This window comes from Tiliqua scincoides, chromosome 13, assembly GCF_035046505.1.
Source record: "Tiliqua scincoides isolate rTilSci1 chromosome 13, rTilSci1.hap2, whole genome shotgun sequence".
Lineage (NCBI taxonomy): Eukaryota > Metazoa > Chordata > Lepidosauria > Squamata > Scincidae > Tiliqua > Tiliqua scincoides.
In genome coordinates this window covers 15205026-15224074 of record NC_089833.1, presented here as the reverse complement: position 1 = coordinate 15224074, position 19049 = coordinate 15205026, and the positions used below count along the sequence as shown (strand labels likewise).

At 48.7% G+C, this 19049-nt stretch overlaps 1 protein-coding gene and 1 pseudogene across 1 annotated transcript; both read right to left on the bottom strand.

Moving 5' to 3' along the window:
- Window positions 1-40: 40 nt before the first annotated feature.
- On the bottom strand, window positions 41-15080 carry LOC136663608 (cytochrome P450 3A21-like). Its single transcript, XM_066640420.1, has 13 exons — window positions 14958-15080; window positions 13328-13421; window positions 12745-12797; window positions 9262-9361; window positions 9056-9169; window positions 8224-8312; window positions 6888-7036; window positions 6139-6266; window positions 5836-5914; window positions 3794-3954; window positions 1936-2162; window positions 986-1148; window positions 41-537 (listed from the first exon to the last, which is right to left on the bottom strand). Exons 1-13 carry the CDS (start codon window positions 15026-15028, stop codon window positions 442-444), a joined length of 1524 nt encoding a protein of 507 aa, XP_066496517.1. The 5' UTR covers window positions 15029-15080; the 3' UTR covers window positions 41-441.
- LOC136634135 (5S ribosomal RNA) lies at window positions 2924-3046 on the bottom strand (annotated as a pseudogene).
- Window positions 15081-19049: the final 3969 nt, after the last annotated feature.

Below are 19049 nucleotides of genomic sequence, written 5' to 3'. Positions count from 1 at the left end.
TCGCTTGCACGTCGCGGTGAGGCTCCCTGCAAAACCTAATGCTTTGCACCCCCTCTAGCTATGCTACTGCTGCCTAGTCCTTTAACCGGACTAGCTGAATCAGCACAAGTTTTCATATGTATACTCTCTCTCTCTTTCTGTTTTTTTTGTCAAGGAAACAGGGTATTCCAAGGCATTCCAATCACAAGGATCAAAAACCACATCAAAAGGGAGAGGAGTATAATTTTGACCCTCAAGATGGAAAAAGTCAAAACATGCAACAGCCAAATGTTGCCTCTATTTCACAGTAGGAATAAACTTTGAGGCCCCCACTCAGCAGGGCTGCACCAAAGGAAGGTTCCTCTTCTGGTTAGTTCACTCAAGTTGCTAGTCCTGTATGAGGGGGAGGCAACAAGTCGTGGAAAGAGAAAGGTGACAGCAGCTTCAACCGTTGCCTTTTCGTTATTCCTCATGTTCTGCGATGGTTCTGGGGACAATACTCAGCTTGATAGGCTTTTTGGGCTTCAGGAAAAATGTGCTCTCCAGTTCCAAGGGTATCTTTGTCATTAACACGGGAAAAAGACAAGAAAAAAAAATATTAGCCAACAGCAAGAAACAGGAAAGATTCAGCAATCGTCAACAGCACTGGAAGCAACGGAAAAGCAATCACATATATCCCAAAATTTCTATTTCTTTCTCCCATTCACTTGTAACTTATTTCAGACACCCACTGTGATGGATTAACCAGGGCACCTAAAAAGGATAACAGAGAGATTGTTTGCCCTGCCTTAGGGCAGTGCATCTCAGCCAGAGATACGGGCACCACCTGTGGCACTTTTGTGCTCCATTGGTGCCCCTATTTTTTCAGAAAACTAAAAAAACAAACATTCAAACCTCCTTCCTTTAACTGCTGCTTTGCGAATTGCAACACAGCACTGGGCACCTTGTTTCATTAAATGAACACATGATAGCAAAAGAGCCCAACACGACAAACCCCACAGCCTACCGGCAACTCTGCACAGGTGCGCAAGGAGAATTTCTGGAGCAAGACCACGATGCCCATTTTCACGACCAGGAGCGCAAAGCGCATGGCTATGCAGTTTCTGGGACCTGCTCCAAAGGGCAGGAAGACGTAGGGGTCTCGAGTCTCCTTGTTCTCTTTACTGAACCTGTTTCCAAATGAGAAGAGAGATCAGGCGTGAGGATTCTGGAGGCACTGAGCACTTAATTCCTTCTTTGCTTAGAATCAGATGATATCAAGCAGCTTCCAAAGATATACTGCCCCTGAACATGGAGGTTTCACTCAGGGCTAATAGCCATTGAGATGCTGGTCCTCCATGACTGAAGAAACCTGCTTCTGTTTCCTGCACTTGAGAGCTATCTCAAGTTTCCCCCTAACTGAGCAGAAGCCCGATTTGTGCACAGGTCCCATTCATTTTGACAGGAAAATCATCCTGAACCAAATGATTCTCGACCCCATTGCAAGCCAAAAGTGGATTAGGGCCGCCCAATTCAACCATCAATTCTGCAGCATTTGCTCGGATTCTGACACAAAGAATGGCTTTTAAACAAGTTATCATTCCAGCTAGAAAAATAGAAAACCTGGAGGAGTAAACTTAAATTTCCTATGCGCGTCGTTACCCTTTTGTAGTACATTTCCTAGCTGCCCTTTGGCTCTTCTTTTTACAACACAACATAAAACCAGCCCAGTGTTACCACTGCTAAGGCAGGCATAGGTGTCAATATGCCCACTACAGCTGATTAAATTCCATGCACAGTTTATGGATCTAGATCATAAAGAGGCTTTGCGTGGCAATTCAGAGGCTGGATATCAACCAGTGACAAATACATTATTCAGCTGGTATCATCACACTCTCTCCCTGCTTTTCCCTCTAATTTCTCTGGTGTATATTCATTGGTTGTGTGGCTCAGAGGGCCTTCGCTCCTGCATTGTACCTCTCAGGTCTGAACTCCTCGGGTTCAGGCCAATATTCTGGGAGACGGTGTAGGGTATTAATGGGGATCAAGATCACAGCTCCTTTTGGGATTGTCACACCATTGATTTGCACGGTTTTCTTGCAAGCCCTTTCGATTGTCGCTCCTGGAGGGTACAGCCTGAGGGTTTCGTTCACCACCATGTCCAGATACTCCATCTGAAGGACTGCATCATAGGTGGGAGTGGCCTGCAAAAAAGCAAGGTATCTCCTGGTGAACGCGTGGCATCCCAAGTGGGCCTGATATTACTGGGTGATGTTACTTTGGATCAAGAAACGTGGAAGGAGGTCCATCTCTCACAGCCCAATCCTAACCATTGATGGTGCAGCAGGGTTGCTTGGCCCATATTGTACCCAGTATTGCGAAGGAGCATTCCTCACCTTAGCCTGGGTAAAGCCCGAGCTTGTGCAATGAGGCTACTCAGTTCTGCATCATTAATATTGCTGGTGCAAGTCTGAGCAACCTCTTGTAGGGCTTCCAAGCCCAAAAAGGGAACAGGATTGGTATGCGCTAGCGCTGCCGATCTCCTCTCCCTCCTGATCCTGATCTACCCCATCTCCACCCAGCCCGTTACACACCTCCCCCTCCTTTGCACCACAGAGCGGGAGCTTACCTGCTCCATCGGGCGCTCCTTCTGTACCCAGCTCCAGCAGGGTGGTTCAGGCCTTCCTGCTTGCACTGATTACTCTATGGGTGTTGCAATATTCTTTACTGGTTGGCAACCTTCAGTCTCGAAAGACTATGGTATAAGCCTACAGCACCCGGTATTCCCAGGCGGTCTCCCATTCAAGTACTAACCAGGCCTGGCCCTGCTTAGCTTCCGAGATCAGACGAGATTGGGCATGGAAAGACTATGGTATAAGCCTACAGCACCCGGTATTCCCAGGCAGTCTCCCATCCAAGTACTGACCAGGCCTTGACCCTGCTTAGCTTCCGAGATCATGGTATAAGCCTACAGCACCCGGTATTCCCAGGCGGTCTCCCATCCAAGTACTAACCAGGCCTGACCCTGCTTAGCTTCTGAGATCAGACAAGATCAGGCATGTGCAGGGTAATATTCTTTACTGCATACTTGCAATTCTCTATGCCTGGGCAGCAATCACTGTGCCAGCATAAACTACAGATAGGATTGTGCCACCAGGCTCCTGAGATTCCCAATTTCAATTATTGTTCATAAAATGAGCAGTGTCAGAACAGCTCTGCTGAATCTAATTGGACCCGGACCAGCTATTGCACAGCACTGCACTGAGATGAGTTATTTCCAGGCACTGGTAATGGTAGCTGGGCCATTCAGCTGGGCCTTCAAGCTGTGTTGAGGATAAGTAGTGACCCACTGAATGAGTCAGGACCGCAAATCCCCATATCTGTTGCAGACCATCTGATTCTTCCTCAATTGGCACAAGACCTTGGGAACATCCTAGAGCAGGAGAGCAGGAGTGTCAAACTCATTTACGTAATACAGAGGACCAAATAGCATTCATGATGCTTGCTGAGGGCCAGAAGTGATGTCATTAAGCAGGCTGTAACTAGAAATAAGCACTTTTAACTCCCTAAGGAAGTCTTAGCTGCAAATGACAAGAGAAAATACACAAATATTGATGGTATTTTCAAGATACGAGACAGCCCAGTTATCATGTGGGGCACCCTTTCAGCAGTGACACCTCAGCACAGCTCAGCAGCTGACGGTGGTGCTGGGAGAGGCCAATATAGAGCTTCTGGGGGCCGCAGCTGGCCCACGAGCCTTACGTTTGACACCCCTGTCCTAGAGATTCTTATTCAACCAAACAGGAGGCTCCAAGGGTATCACAAAGACTCTTACCTGGTTGGGAAGCACTTTATCAATCTCCTCCTGCAGCCTGCTCTGCACATCTGGGTGGATGGCCAGGCAGTAGGACAGGAAACTGAGGCTGGTGCCCACGCTCTCGTAGCCAGCCACAATAAACAGAATCGCCTGTGACAAAATCTCTTTGTCCGTTAGAGCTGGAGAAGCACAGAAAACAAAAGCATAAGGAAAGAGAGTCTGGTCCAACAAGAAGCTGACAGAACATACCAAGATCCAGGTCTACAGAGCTTGCGTCCTGAGTACACTTCTGTACTGCAGCGAGTCATGGACTCTTCGCTCACAACAGGAGAGGAAACTGAACGCTTTCCACATGCGCTGCCTCCGACGCATCCTCGGCATCACCTGGCAGGACAAAGTTCCAAACACACAGTCCTGGAACGAGCTGGAATCCCTAGCATGTATGCACTGCTGAAACAGAGACGCCTGCGTTGGCTCGGTCATGTCGTGAGAATGGATGATGGATCTCAAAGGATCTCCTCCGGGAGAACTCGTGCAAGGAAAGTGCCCTACAGGTAGACCACAGCTGCGATACAAGGACATCTGCAAGAGGGATCTGAAGGCCTTAGGAGTGGACCTCAACAGGTGGGAAACCCTGGCCTCTGAGCGGCCCGCTTGGAGGCAGGCTGTGCAGCATGGCCTCTCCCAGTTTGAAGAGACACTTGGCCAACAGACTGAGGCAAAGAGGCAAAGAAGGAAGGCCCACAGTCAGGGAGACAGACCAGGGACAGACTGCACTTGCTCCCGGTGTGGAAGGGATTGTCACTCCCGAATCGGCCTTTTCAGCTACACTAGACGCTGTTCCAGAACCACCATTCAGAGCACGATACCAGAGTCTTTCGAGACTGAAGGATGCCAACAAGGAAATATACTGTTCGGAAGGACCCTGCAATCAGGGTGAAATTAGGCATCGTCAGGGCTGGCTTTTAGGCAACTGGGGAGATTTTGCCCAATTGAACTCCGCACATGGCGAGAGCCCCATGCTGCCCTTCTGCCCACCGCTGTTTCCAACTGGCCTGACATTAGTGCCATGCAGACAGCAGCATGCGTGCCTCACTCTTTCCCTACCCTTGCAGCTCCGGGCACCATCCTCTCCCCCATTTTGCTCCGGATCAGGCTGCTGCAGACAGGGCAGCGACAGGCGAGAGTTGGGGAGTGCTGCGGGCTGGGTGTGTGCTCCCTCTGGCTGACCTCCCAGGTGCCTATTCTGCACAACCACTAAAGGTACAGGAGTCCTATCCACTTGTACCGAGATAACACGTTTTTTTTTTCTTGTTCTGCCTCCATTCAAGCTAAGACCTAAAAAAATTTGAGGAGCCCTGCAAAATTAGAGGGGGCCCAGCAAAAGTTTCTAATTAGGCCCGACAGCACCTAAGGCCGGCCCTGTGCATCATACACTGTCTGCTGTATTGATTTCAGAGTAGCTGAGGACTCTATCGTAGCATGTTTGTTTGGAAATTGGTTGCGAAGAGACTTTCAATGCCTTTCTGTCTCAGAACATGGTCTCTTGTTGGCATCCTTCAGTCTCGGAAGACTACGGTATCGCGCTCTGAATGGTGGTTCTGGAACAGAGTGTCCTCTCCAGTGCGCGAAGCCTGGGTAAAGTAGGTATGGAGGACAGACTGTTACCCATGCAGCAAATCCCCCCTCTCCACGTCACTAAAATGGTCCAATGGAAAGGCAGAAGCCAATACGGTTGGTTCCAGCGGCGTCGCAGGAGTTGCCAGAACGTGACTGTGTTCAGCCATGAACTGCCTCAGGGACTCCAGCTCCGGATTTTGCCCCGAGGTTGACTCCTGAAGCCTTTTCCATAACTGGATGTAGCCACAAGGCAGTGGAGGTTTGGGATCAGAGTTTTCCTTCTCTCAGATGAGCTGCCTTCCCAGGCTAACGAGTCCCATCTACCTGGTGACTGTTTAGTCGCCTCTTACGACAAGTACAGCCAAACTGAGGGCCTATTCTTATCCCCAGCCCCCAGGGGAATATCTACATACTGTTAGAAAATTCAGGGGCATATTTACCTTTATATGAATTTGCCCCATCCGATATGTCACCTGAAGCCTGGGAGTCCACCATGAGTTGCATGAAATCCACCCGGTTCTGCAAGGAAACAGAGAAGCTGAGAGAGACATCAATCAAATATGCAGCTTCCCATGCAGTCTAATAATGTGTCCAAGAAGCAAGAGACAGTTCTGACTGGCTAAGAGCGGGTTATTTAATGCAAGACTCTGCTTCTTTCACAAAGAGCAAAACACCATTGGCCACAGATTCAGTGAAACAGAGGCACGTGCAAGGAAGAGACCAACTGGGTGGAACAGACTGACCGTGCGATCGTTCTTTTGCCGGTCTGCTTTGATTTTCTTGACCACCTCAAAGAAGAATTTGACCGAGCTCCTAGATATGACGCCACTGAATAGCTTGTCCAACAGTGGAATGAGGAAGGGAAAGAGGACTGGAAAGGAGAAAAGAAAGATGACTCTCTTGAGAGAGGGTGCAACCAAGTGGTGACACAGTCTGAAAATCCAGCCAGGAAATCCTTCAGGGGTAGGGATCTGATAGGACAGACTGCCTTCAACACAGCAGAATACCAGCTACTGAGCACATACTCAGTAGGGCTTTTATGAGTAGGTCAATCAGCTGAAGATGGAGGTCATAATTCAGTATGCCGGCTAGCGAGCAAGTTGGAGTGGAAGAACTGGGTTTGTACTGGAGGATTGGGCCCTATTTGGAGTTTTATAAACCATGTAGGGAATGGCAGTTGCAAAAGAGACTGTGAGAAAAGAGAGGCTGCATTGCTACATTGGAATTACAGGAGCTGCTCCCACAATTTTGTTTTAAGTATACTCTATAGGAGAGTGTAGGCCCAATACTATCCAACTTCCCAGCACCGGTGCAACTACACTGCAGCCCTGAAGTAAGGGAACAAATGTCCCCATACCTTGAGAGGCCTCTTTGACTGACACCCCACCATAGGATGCAGTGCACACCCCGTTGGCAGGGCTGCACCGGCACTGGAAAATTGGATAGGATTGGGCCCTAAGTCTGTGTATCCATTCAAAGGGTTGATTCATACAAGCCAACATGAGCATTGGATTGAAGAGGCTGATCTTGAAAAACTTCTTGACGTGCAGAACTAGAGGATCGTTGGGGTTTTTCATGGAATCAATGTCAACACTGAAGGATGTGCTGGTGATCACGTCCATGCTGTAGGCACCAAGGAGCCTGAAGGAACAGAAAGAGGTGAAGACACAAAACGTGGGGTGGATCTTGTGGTTTGGACTGTCCTCCCAAAGAAGGATCTTACGTGAATGACCAATAAGGATTCCCTGACACACTCAGGCAGCAAAATCACATGGCTCCAGGGCTATAAAAAACCAGTAAAAAGTATTCCAAATCGATAATAAAATGACCCTGATTAATCCTCCAAGTCATCAGAGGCATTTTGTGCAGGGAGCCAAACTCAAAAACGGTGCATGTAGATTTTCAGTGAACTGGAATGGACACAGCCGGATACTGAAAATATTATATTTCACACAGGCATTTCTTCTTAAACTATTCATTAAACTAGTCAATTAGAATATAGAAAATACAGAAGTTTAATGTCTGCTTCTGTTCCCTTGCGTCCCTGATGTGTCAAGTTTTCTACATACAGGTCCAGCCTATTTATACACGGATCTGACTCAACACGAATGGCCGCTGCAAATGAGAAGGAATGTGCTGATCCCTGGAGAAGGGGAAAAATGCACCCCTTTAAAATCAGTTTAAAAAACAGAACAGTCCTTTAACAACAGCCTCCTTAATGAGAGAGGAGGGGGCAGCTGGCTGACAATCCATCAATCCTTCTCTCTCCAGGCGACCCCTCCCTTCCCCCTGAGCACATGAAAGAAAGGTGATCACTTTGCATTGGTGAAGGGAGGGGCTGAATGAAGCTTTCTAAGCTCTTGGAGGAGGACTGGTTGATGGACTGTCTTCTTAATGACTCTTATCTTACAACACAAAGGTCAACAAGGCTGTTTTTAAGTCACCAGAGCAAAGAAACTTTGTTTTTTAAATTGATTTGCTATAGTGCGTTTTTTGCCATCCATGTGAGTGCTTGGAATGGAACCCACGCAAATAATAAGGCTCAACCTGTACAGGATTTTTTCTTATATGGGGGACTGTACCCAGAAAAGGATGGCCTTGCTAAACATACAGGGTGTCTACAAAAACACTCCCTGATTTCACACAGGTATAACATGAAATCAGGGAGTGTTTTTGTGGACACCCTGAATAACTCAGAAGGCCTCTAATGCCCATACCAAACAGACACACACAAAATGACAGTGTGTCTCATCTGGAGATGAGACATCTCTTGCTACTTCCATTGCAAAATGGTCTATTCCTTCTCCATCAACACCACGGGGACTTACTCTTTCATGTCTACGGGTTCACCCTTCTCCACTTTCCTGTGGGCATTCTTCACCAAGATCTCCCCGTAACGGTTGATGATGGGCATCATCTAAAACACATGTCAAGGGCTGAGCTGGTGCAGACATTTTGCTATTCATCAGATGAAGTCATGATTGAGAAGTCTTTGGGAATGAGCACTTGCAACGTGACCACCATTATTAAAAGATCTGCCCTGGAGAAAACCTGTGACATTTCATTAGGCCAGGGGTTTTTAGAGGCTATAGTCAGCTGCCTGACTCGATTTCCGGATGGAATGCCAAGCTGTGACAAGCTGCTGTACCTGTTGTGGCAGGACAGAGTCACTAGTGAGCTGATTACTGCAGTGAGAGTGTGCGGGGGGGGGGGAATGTGCGAAGCCCAGGAAACGATGTTTTTGGAGGGTCTCTACAGGCATATTAGCTATGATTCCTGCTGAAGCTCGATGGCACACAGCCAGAAAAGATAACCATACTGTGACGGCAACACCTGGGAACTGAGGGGTTCGTGAATCTTCACAGAACATTTTGTAAAAACCCCACTGGAAAATGGTGGTTTAGAGTGGCCTGCCCATGTCAACTGCCTTAAATGCTGTCTAAAAAACAGAGAAAAGCAGTATACAAATACCTGACATGTCAGATCCAAGACTCCGAGAGAGGACACGGTACTTCATCACCCCCTGAGATAGCTTGCATCAGTCACCCTGCCACTGGGAAGGGCCAAGGACAACAGCACGCTGTCCAGCTGTCTAAGCAAGGTAGTGGTCAAAAACATCATTGTATTAGAAAGCATTAAATCCAGGAAGGGTAGGCTTACCTCCTTCATCCTCCCACTGGTGAAGTTGGGAGATAAGACAGTGCGAATTCTCTTCCATTGGTCGTCGGTGACTACAGTGAGGATCGCGTCCAGGTCTCCATTGAAACTGAAGTCCTATGAAGACCAAAATATAGATGGGTTAAAAACTGGATGCACATGGCATTGCAGGACATCTACTTAGGGAAAGCTCCGTAATGAATACCTACCCGGCGGTTGGTGAAACAGGTGTAGAATTCTTTGATCAGGATGGTTTTGATCATGGTAGGATCCAGAATTGCTATCAATGACTGACGGCCATCAAGCTGTCTAGTTGCCAAGAAGGAGGAGAAAAATCTGCAATCTTCTGCTTTGAATGCTAACCTCAGTTTGTAAGGAGGGGCTCTGCCCAGGGCCAAAGCCAACCCTAGGGTGATTTTGTCAACTTCGCCCTATCGGCAAAACCCCCAATAAGGGAGCTCTGTGCTAGGGAGGCGGGCAGATTGCCTGCTGCCCCAGCTGGCTCCTTGCTCGTCCGCTGACACTCGCGATGACGGTGCGGCAAGAGGAGTATCACTGCTCTTCGGCCCTACATGCCCAGCCACCCCTGTCTCTGTTTGGCCCAAAATGGGCCCCCTGGAAGTAGTTGATGGTGACATCGTCATGCCACTGCAACCTGCTTTCGTGTTATGGGCTGTGTGGCCAGTGCGTTTGGCTCTGGGCTGCCAGCCACTCATCCCGTTAGGTGCGAGGGACTCAAAAACCCTGCAGCTCTTAAGGCTGGTCCTGCCCAGGACATCCTAGCCCCAGCTGCAACTTCTCAGATAGATCAAGGGTTGGCAGAAGATGCTGTCCAGGTACTCGTAGGTACAGGCAGGGCTGTGTGTCTACTGTGATTCTATGGAGGTGCAGAAAAAGCAGAGAACGTTTCTACAGGTGCATCTGTTGGCACTGCTGCCATTTCAGCTCCTCTTGCTCACTGAACTCAATAAAGAATAGGAGCAAAAGAGACAGTGTGGAGGAGAGGAGAGTAGTGGACTCCAGGGCAGGGGTTCCCAAACATTTTAACACTGGGACCCACAAATGACACCCTATCGGGACCCACCTAACTTTACAAGACTTTAAAAAGAAGGTGACCTAGAATTTATTTATTTGCAAAAAACCTTGATTCATTTCTTGTAATGAAGCAGCCCTAATAAATAGCCTCAAGGCTTGAGGGGCTTAGTGATGTGGTCCAGCCTTCACCTGCCCCCACTACCTGTCACTGATAAACTTGGGGGGGGGGGGGAAACGCACCAGAAAAAAATACACTCAGATCTTGATCTCCCTCGGTTTTCACAATCTCACAAACTGCAGCAGCTCAGCCGTTGGCTGACAACTATCAACTTTTAACAACTGTCTTGCAAACTGCAGGAGCTCAGCTGTTGGCTGACAACTTTTAACAACTGTCTTGCAAACTGCAGGAGCGCAGCTGTCTGCAGGGCAGTTAGCAGCAATCTGATTTTTTGAATAGCCTCAGAACTTGAGGCAATTAGATATTCGATCTGTCCATCACCTGTGTTTTCATTTGGAGGTTTTGTGGGACCCACTGGAAAACAGGTCACGGTCCATCAAGTGGGTCCTGACCCACAGTTTGAGAAACACAGCTCTAGTCATCCTCTACAACAGGGGTGCTCAAACTTTCAAATTTAGGGATGCTGGACCTTTAACAAGTGCATAGAAGAGAGAATTTCAGCAGGTGTAGCTTGTCATCTGTGGGATGACAAGTTGCACCTGCTGCAATTCTCTCTTCTATACACTTGTTAAAGGTCCAGCATCCCTAAAGTTGAAAGTTTGAGCACCCCTGCTCTACAACTTCATGCTTCCTCTTCCACTCAATTTATCCCTTCCTTTTTGAGTCTAAGGAATGGGATAGGAAGGAGTGGAGGAGGCAGGTGAACGGATTGAGGTGGACTCCCTGTGCCAATTTGCCAACTGCTCAGTCAGCCTCATGGATAGGACAGCCCTGCAAACTTCGTACTGTATCTGTGCCACTTGGCAATTCCTTCTTCAGCCTATATCGAGGCAGGTCTGAGTGTTATTTCACAGGGAAGAGGGAGACTTAAGCATACTAAGGGCCAGTAAGATGCTTGCCCCATTGCTTACAAAACCAGAATGAATAATGCACCAAAGCAAACGCTGCAAAAGAAATTATGCAAGGGGGAAAATGATGCAAATCTATTTCCATCATTTATGCCTGCCAAATAACTCCATTTCTCTTGGCACACCATTTGGCCAGGCTGCGGAATTTGATTTTTATTCTGTTCAGCGCGGAGGACACACAGCCTTGAGCACAGAAGCTTGCGGCGAGAATAATGCCTGGAGAATAAAGGCACATGTAGAATTATTCTTTATTTAGTACTTAAAATGCTGCAGAGCAGAGAACAAAGAATAACCCTGAAAGATCTATGCCAGGATGCCTTATAACTTAATAGAAGCAACACAACAAGGAAGATGGAAAAGGAAAGAAGTACCGAAGCTCAGGCACATGGAGGTGACACAGTGATCAAGTGGAATCGCAACTGAGTGGGGCAAGAGTGGCACTTGGTCCCAGCAATGCCAGGCTGTTGGCAACCTTCAGTCTCGAAAGACTCTGGTATCTGAATGGTGGTTCTTGCACAGTGTCTAGTGTGGCTGAAAAGGCCAATTCGGGAGTGACAGTCCCTTCCACACTGGGAGCAAGTGCAGTCTGTCCCTGGTCTGTCTCCCTGGCTATGGGCCTTCCTTCTTTGCCTCTTTGCCTCAGTCTGCTGGCCAAGTGTCTCTTCAAACTGGGAAAGGCCATGCTGCACAGCCTGCCTCCAAGCGGGCCGCTCAGAGGCCAGGGTTTCCCACCTGTTGAGGTCCACTCCTAAGGCCTTCAGATCCCTCTTGCAGATGTCCTTGTATCGCAGCTGTGGTCTACCTGTAGGGCGCTTTCCTTGCACGAGTTCTCCATAGAGGAGATCCTTTGGGATCCGGCCATCATCCATTCTCACGACATGACCGAGCCAACGCAGGCAATGTATGCACTGCCAGGCTGATGCATTATCTAACTTACACTGCAATCCTGTACATCAGTGCTTCCAAAATTGTGGGTCGGGACCCACCGATGGGTCACGACCTGATTTTTGGTGGGGCACCAAACAGTGATGGAAAGACCAGATAACGAACTGCCTCAAGCCCTGAAGCTAATAAAAAAATCAGATACCGTAGTTGCTGATTACCCTGCAAAGAGGTACACTCAGCTCCTGCAGTGTAAAAAATGGCTGCTAACTGCCCTGCCTCCTAGATGCAATCAGAAGCTGCTTCCTGCCACATCCAGGAGGTCAGCTGGGGCCCTCCAGCACAGGTACAGAACCTGCACGGAGTCCAATCCACAAGTGCGGGGAATCCACCCTTGCAGCTTTTGTGCTCCCAAGAAGTAACAGGAGCTTAGGACATTGTCCAAATATACAAAGATGGTGCTTTTGCTAAGATTTCTACCACACACATTCCCCCCCCCCCCAAACCACTTCCATATATGAAGACTCCAAGTCTTCAAGCCCACAGAACGCAACTTCCAGGCCAGGCCAGTTTGACACGTCTTTGCATATCTGTTTTCAAAATGACCCACAAGATGAAGGGATATGCTTGCTGAAACGGGAAAACAGGCACTCCTGTCCCTGCCGGGATGAATTTTATGGGACACTCACTTCCAGATTTTACCATACTTCTCATAACACTTCTGGCCAAACTCGATAAACCCCTGCCAAGAAAAGAGAGATGTCAGAGTTAACGATATTTAAATTAAAATACTCTCCTTGAAGTCAGCAGAGAGCACAAAATCATTGGCCCTCAGCAGATGTGCCCCTCATCCTCCACCCAAGCTTCAGAGGGAACCCCCAGTGGCATCTCTAGGGAGTGCAGGGGATTCAGACCGCACTGGCTGACGTGCACAGGGGTGGGGGGTTGGGGGAGTGACACCATTACTGGCTAAAATTTTAAAATCTTGGTATTTCTGAATAACACCACCATGTTATAGATCGTGTTGAAATATCTGTAGTCAACCAAAAGTCTACCAAAAGTTATAGCCAACAAAGTGGCTATACAAAGCCAACAAAGTTATAGCCAACAATCACCACACCCACTGCCCAGGGCATTGTCCCTTCCACTGCATGGAAGGAAGTCCATCCTAAGGGTGATGCGCTGGCCTCCAGCACCAGGTGACGCAAACCCTAGTGACACCATTGGGAACCCCTAAGGGTTACACTTGAACGAACAGCCCGGGATAGTCACCTTCCGGTATATATAGAAGGTCCCAATGAACGGCAAAGGTGTTGGTCCCGGAATATCCAGCTTCCTGAAGGATTTGTGCGGCCAGATCCCGTAGCTGGAGAGACACAACCAGTGGGAGAAATCAACAAGGCGGTTAATTCACAGAAAAGGATCTACGTCTGCAGGGTGAGAAAAAGAGGTGTGGTTTATAACAAGGATATTCCACCATCACTGCCCCCCACTTTCGTGACTCTCTTCCCCACCTGAGCAGAGGTCCCCAAACTAGGTCCACAGGCCATACCTCATTTGAACTGGCCTTCTAGGCCCAGTGGAATTGTAATTATAAGTGCCCCCCTGACTCCCTCCTTTTCTCTCCCCCCCTTGTTTGCAATTATAATGCAGCTTCTTACCCTGCAGGAAGCAGCGGTTGCACACAGAGAGTTAAGCACTAAACGGTTATATTTTTTTTTTATAGAATTGACCCTCTCTGACCAACCACAAGAGCAGGGCTGATTGAAGTAGCCTGGTGACCTAAGGTTTGGGGAGCTCTACCATGAAGGATGGGAGGGGGGGGTGGAGACAGTCTTTTGCATCCACTTATCCCCGTGATGGGTCTTTAAGCAACTTTTAAGGAAGAACCAGGAATTCATGGGTCAGGATCCGGACGTGGTTGTGCCTGAGCAATAAAGACCCAGCTTCAAAGCTCAAGCAACATGTCACTTTGAATGTGTTTGGCTCGATCCTGTGTGTTTTGGGGTGTTTATGCCAAACACAGGTTGGGGTGGTGGAGCCTCAGGGAAGACTGGGAGCAAAATGTGGTTGTCCCCGTACTCCACCAGCAGTGGTTCTTCTGAAACAGAACAGGTGCTCCTGCATGCACAATTTAAACAAGAAAGACAAGCCTGGAAGGATCAAAGTGTGCAATGGACACACAGTTCAGGCTACGTCTTTGTGGACAAAAGAATTACAGAGTGCTGAAGTTTGCACCAAAGGTCTGTGACTTTACTGGCTGCAGGTCAACCAGGAATTCAACCAGTGCCATTTTTGCAGGCATGAAGATGTAGTGCTGGGTGGGGAGGGGAGGGGAGACAAGGACATCATGTCCTGTGCTCCATTGTGAGTTATCTCAGTACCTGCAAAAAGCCCCAGATATCTCTTAGGGGAGGGGGTGGGAGTTTTTTTGCCACTATTTTGCCACTCTTGTTTGCCATCACTTGGGGAGATGCCCAGAGCTGCTGAGAGGGGCAAGATGCCCGAATGCCCCCGCCCTCCCATTTGTTTTGTACTGGACAGTATGCTTTGTTCTGGCACCCTGGAAGCACAACCTGGGTGGGGGATTTTGCCCCTCTGCTGCCCCCTCTTCAGGCCTGGAGAGGACCTAAGGCTGCAACTCCAGGCACTCTTAGCTGGGAGTAAACCTCATTGCACAGAGCGGGACTTCTAAGGAACTGCCACGAGGCTGGGCTGCAGGAGAGGGTCTGTGCGCATTTCATCGCTCGGCGCAGAGGAGGGGGTCGGAGAGGGGCTGAGAAGCAGGACCAGCGCTGAGAGGGGCAGGACCTCCCTCCAGCACCAAGGGGGACCCCCTCCTCTGCATCTACCCCGAGGCTTGCTCCGCAGAACCCAGCACCCCCTTCCCCTCCATACTCACAGCATAAAGAGGGCGAGCAAGACCACGATCAGCACCCAGGTTTCTGGGAAGAGGCTGGCGGGGAAGCCCATCTTGCCCCCCGAGGAGAGAAGCCGCACCAAGCTCTCCCCCCTGCAGCTCCACTTTCCTGCAGCCTCCGGGCGGCGTCGCGCAGGGGGTGGAGAGAGCCAAGGGTCAGGCTGGGTTTATGTAAGTCCTGCGTCTAGGAGGCCCCCCCCCCCGCAGGCATCGCCCTCCCACCGCCTGGCTCCCAGGGCGCAGTGCTGGGCTTGCCTACTCAGAAGTCAGTCCCGCTGGGTTCAATGGACTCCCAGGAAACTCTACACCAGATTGCAACCTGGACGCATCTCCTGCAACGCGGTACTTTTTGTTCCTGCTTTGAAACTGGGAAAGGCGCCAGGGAGGCCCTCGAAAGGGAACAGTAATTGCTCAATTATCCTGGCTTTAAAGGGGTCTCCTTTTCTCGCCCTGCAAATGTTGGATCAACTCCCTCCCGGACTGTCTTCCCAGTTGGGAGTGACCCTGGACCTCAGCCTGGCTGTTCTGTGTTCAGCAGGACTTTTCTTCCTGTTCCCCCAGGACCAACGCACCAGGCTCTTCCCCCTTTCCCCATCATCCCCTGACTGACCCTCTGATGCAGTGGTTCCCAAACTTTTTAGCAGTGGGACCCACTTTTTAAAATGACACTCTATCAGGACCCACCTAGGTTTCCCAGACTTTTTAAAAAGGAGATCTAGAAGGAAGAATATATTTATAGGTAATAATAACCAGAAGGAAAGACCCACAGACGTGCATCCCCTACAGTCACACCTGCTTGCAAACTTCAGGAGCTCTGCTCTTCGCAGGGCAGGTAGCAGCTCCAGTATCTGATTTTTGAAAAGTTTCAGGGCTTGAGGCAATTAGATACTGGTCTTTGCATCACTCTTTGGCGACCCACCAAGAATCAGGTTGTGACCCACCGGTGAGTCCCCACCCACAGTTGTGAAATAGCTTTCTCACACACACCCTTTTCCACAGCCAGTGTGTCCTCGGGATGACAGAGGCTTCTTCACACGTTCAGACCTGATCCCCATGTCCTGCAAGTGCTCTGCCTCTGGACTATTGCTCCCCCCTCTCCAATATGATTGGGTTTTAATTGTGGGACTATGTGCCCCACCCTGAGCTCCTTGGAGAAAGGAGCTTTTCCCCATGTTAATGACAAAGATCCCCTTGGAAATGGACTCCACAGTTTTCCTACAGCCCAAAAAGCCTATCAAACTGAGGATTGTCCCCAGAACCATAGTGGGGCATGAGGAATAAATGATAAAGCAATGGCTAAGAGGCTTTCATCACCTTTCACCTTCCACATCTTATTGCTTCCCCCTCGAACAGGACTAGCAACTTGAGTGAACTAAATGGAAGAGGAACCTTCCTTTGGTGCAGCCCTGGTGTGTGAGGGCCTCAAAGTTTATTCCCACTGTGAAATAAATGCAACATTTGGCTGCTGTGTGTTTTGATTGTTCTATCCTGAGGGTCAATATGATACTCTTCACCCTTTGATATGGCTTAATAATATTAATAATAATAATAATAATAAACTTTATTTATACCCTGTCCTTCTCCCCAAAGGGACCCAGATTAAAAACAGATTAAAACATAATTTAACAACAAATAAAAACATATTAAAAACACATTAACAGATACCATAAAAACAGTAGTCAGATAAAAAGTCATATAAAAAGAGCATAAAGCAGCAGATCATAGAGGATTCAGGCCTGTAAAAAATACTAAAAGATGTAAAAAAGATGTTAAAAAGGCCATGAACTCAGAAGGCTTGTTTAAACAGAAGGGTCTTCAGGCCTCGCCGAAAAGTCTCAAGAGAGGGAGCCATTCTCAAGTCAAGGGTTAGTTCCATAACGTTGGTGCCACTACTGAGAAGGCCCTATTTCTTGCCGCCGCCCCACGTACCTCCCTAGACGGCGGCACTTGTAAAAAGGCCTTCTCTGATGACCTGAGAGGACGAGCCGGATTGTGCGGATCCTTGTGACGGGAATACCTTGAAAACCAGTCCCTGTTTCCTTGCAAAAAAATGCAAACGGGGGAGGGAGGGGAGAGAGAGAATGAATGAATGAATATACACATCAAAACTTGTGCCAATTCAGCTAGTCCAGTTAAATGACTAGGGAGTGTTGTTGATACCGCCAAGCAGAGACACTGGGGCAGCCACACCACTTCTCCATGAGTGCTGAGGGTGCAGTTTGGATGGGGTCATAAGAGAGGAAGAGCTTCTATGAAAAGTGACCTTTCAGAGTGTGCTTGTAGCAGGTTTCTCCATTGGTGTGTGAGGGCCCAATTCTATCCAAATTTCCAGCACTGGGGCAGCTGCAATGCAGCCCCGAGGTAAGGGAATGTTCCCATACCTTGAGGAGACCTCCAAGACGGCCTCCCCAACACAGGAAGCAGAACCTATCCCATAGGCACAGGAGCACCAGCACCGGAAAATTGGATAGGATCGGGCCCTAATTCAGGGAAAAGCTTGGTGGTATTTCCATCACATCACAAACCATTTCACAGTCATTAAAACAAATGGTTTTGGAACTATTGACTTGTCAAAGGTAATCTATACATTTTGTTTACTTGTCGGAATACATGTGTGCATTTTTTTTATTCAAATGTGCTTAGATCAGTGGTTCCCAAACTGTGGGTCAGGACTCACTGGTGGGTCCCAACCCGATTTTGGGCAGATCTCCAAAGGGTGATGGAAAGGACAGATAACTAATTGCCTCAAGCCCTGAGGCTATTGAAAAAATCAGATACTGTAGGGCAGGGCCTCTGAGAGGAATTTTATCAGGGGGTGCAAAGTTTCTTTTGGGCCCCTTTGCAAAGGGGGAGGGTGGTGATGGGCAAGCAGATTAGGGGCAGGGAGGGGCCAAACAAGGTGGGGGAGGGTAGAGACAGCTGGAAAAGTCTTTGGAGCCCAGATCTACCAACCCACATGGGTTGGTAGTGTCACCAGTATCCCATGTGGGCAACAAGTCTGAGTAGATAGGAAATAGTAATAATGCAGGAAATTTCTGTCCCCCCCCCTTTTGACCCTGGGCCCCGGTACAAATTACCCCCTTTACCCCCCTCTCCTAGGCCCTGCTGTAGCAGCTAATTACTCTGCAAAGCGATCAGCTCATGCAGTTTGCAAGCAGGTGTAAATAGAAGGAGACAAATTTTGAGAATCACTTCATGGTTATTAATAAAACATAAAATATTTCTTTCTAGATCTTTTTTTTTTTTAAAGTTGGATGAAGTTAGGTGGGTCCCAACAGAGTGTTGTTTTTAAAAGTGGGTCCCGGTGCCAGAAAGTTTGGGAACCACTGGCTTATTTGGGAACCATTTGGCCCATTAACTCTCATGCACTTTTTAAGCACATACTTTGTTTTCCATTCTACCCGAGAGATATGAAGCCTGTAATTAATGTTTATTTCTATCCCTCAGATTCTGCAGACCTTGGCTGTGAAGCTGGGGACCTGCAAAGAGCGTTTCCAATGGGACCCTTCAGCCCCTAAGGCAGGGGTGCTCAAACTTTCAACTTTAGGGATGCTGGACCTTTAACAAGTGTATAGAAGAGAGAATTGCAGCAGGTGCAACTTGTCATCCCACAGATGACAAGCTGCACCTGCTGAAATTCTCTCTTCTATACACTTGTTAAAGTTCCAGCATCCCTAAAGTTGAAAGTTTGAGCACCCCTGCCCTAAGCCTAGCCCTGCTCCTAGCCAAGGCCTGGGAGCAGAGCAAGGGAACTGGCTCAGCTGGCTGTGGCCCTCCTTCCACAGCTGAGGAGGGGCAGCTCCACCTTGCAATGCCACATCTTTTAAGCATGGAAAAGGGCGGGAACCCTTGACTGGAAGTGAACTCCTGCTCCTGTCTCCCATGCTCCCCACGTCTGAGGGGAAACAGGCCTGGAGATGCCTCACCAAAGATGGTTCAGCCAGGCAGTTCACCTTGAGGGGAAAAAGGTGCCTAGAACACCACCTCATGAGAGAACAGCATCCCTGACTGTTTGGGGGAAGAGGCCTGCCATCCTCATCCCTCTCAGGTGATAAAGCAGCTGCCCCAGGTTGC

Coding starts and splice junctions, on each gene's coding strand:
- LOC136663608 (XM_066640420.1), bottom strand. CDS start 15,028: ATGGGCTTCCCCGCCAGCCTCTTCCCAGAAACCTGGGTGCTGATCGTG. Junction 3,955..5,835: donor TGGGGCAAATTCATATAAAG/GTAAATATGCCC, acceptor GTGCTTCTCCAG/CTCTAACGGACAAAGAGATT. Junction 538..985: donor GCACCTGTGCAGAGTTGCCG/GTAGGCTGTGGG, acceptor TTAATGACAAAG/ATACCCTTGGAACTGGAGAG.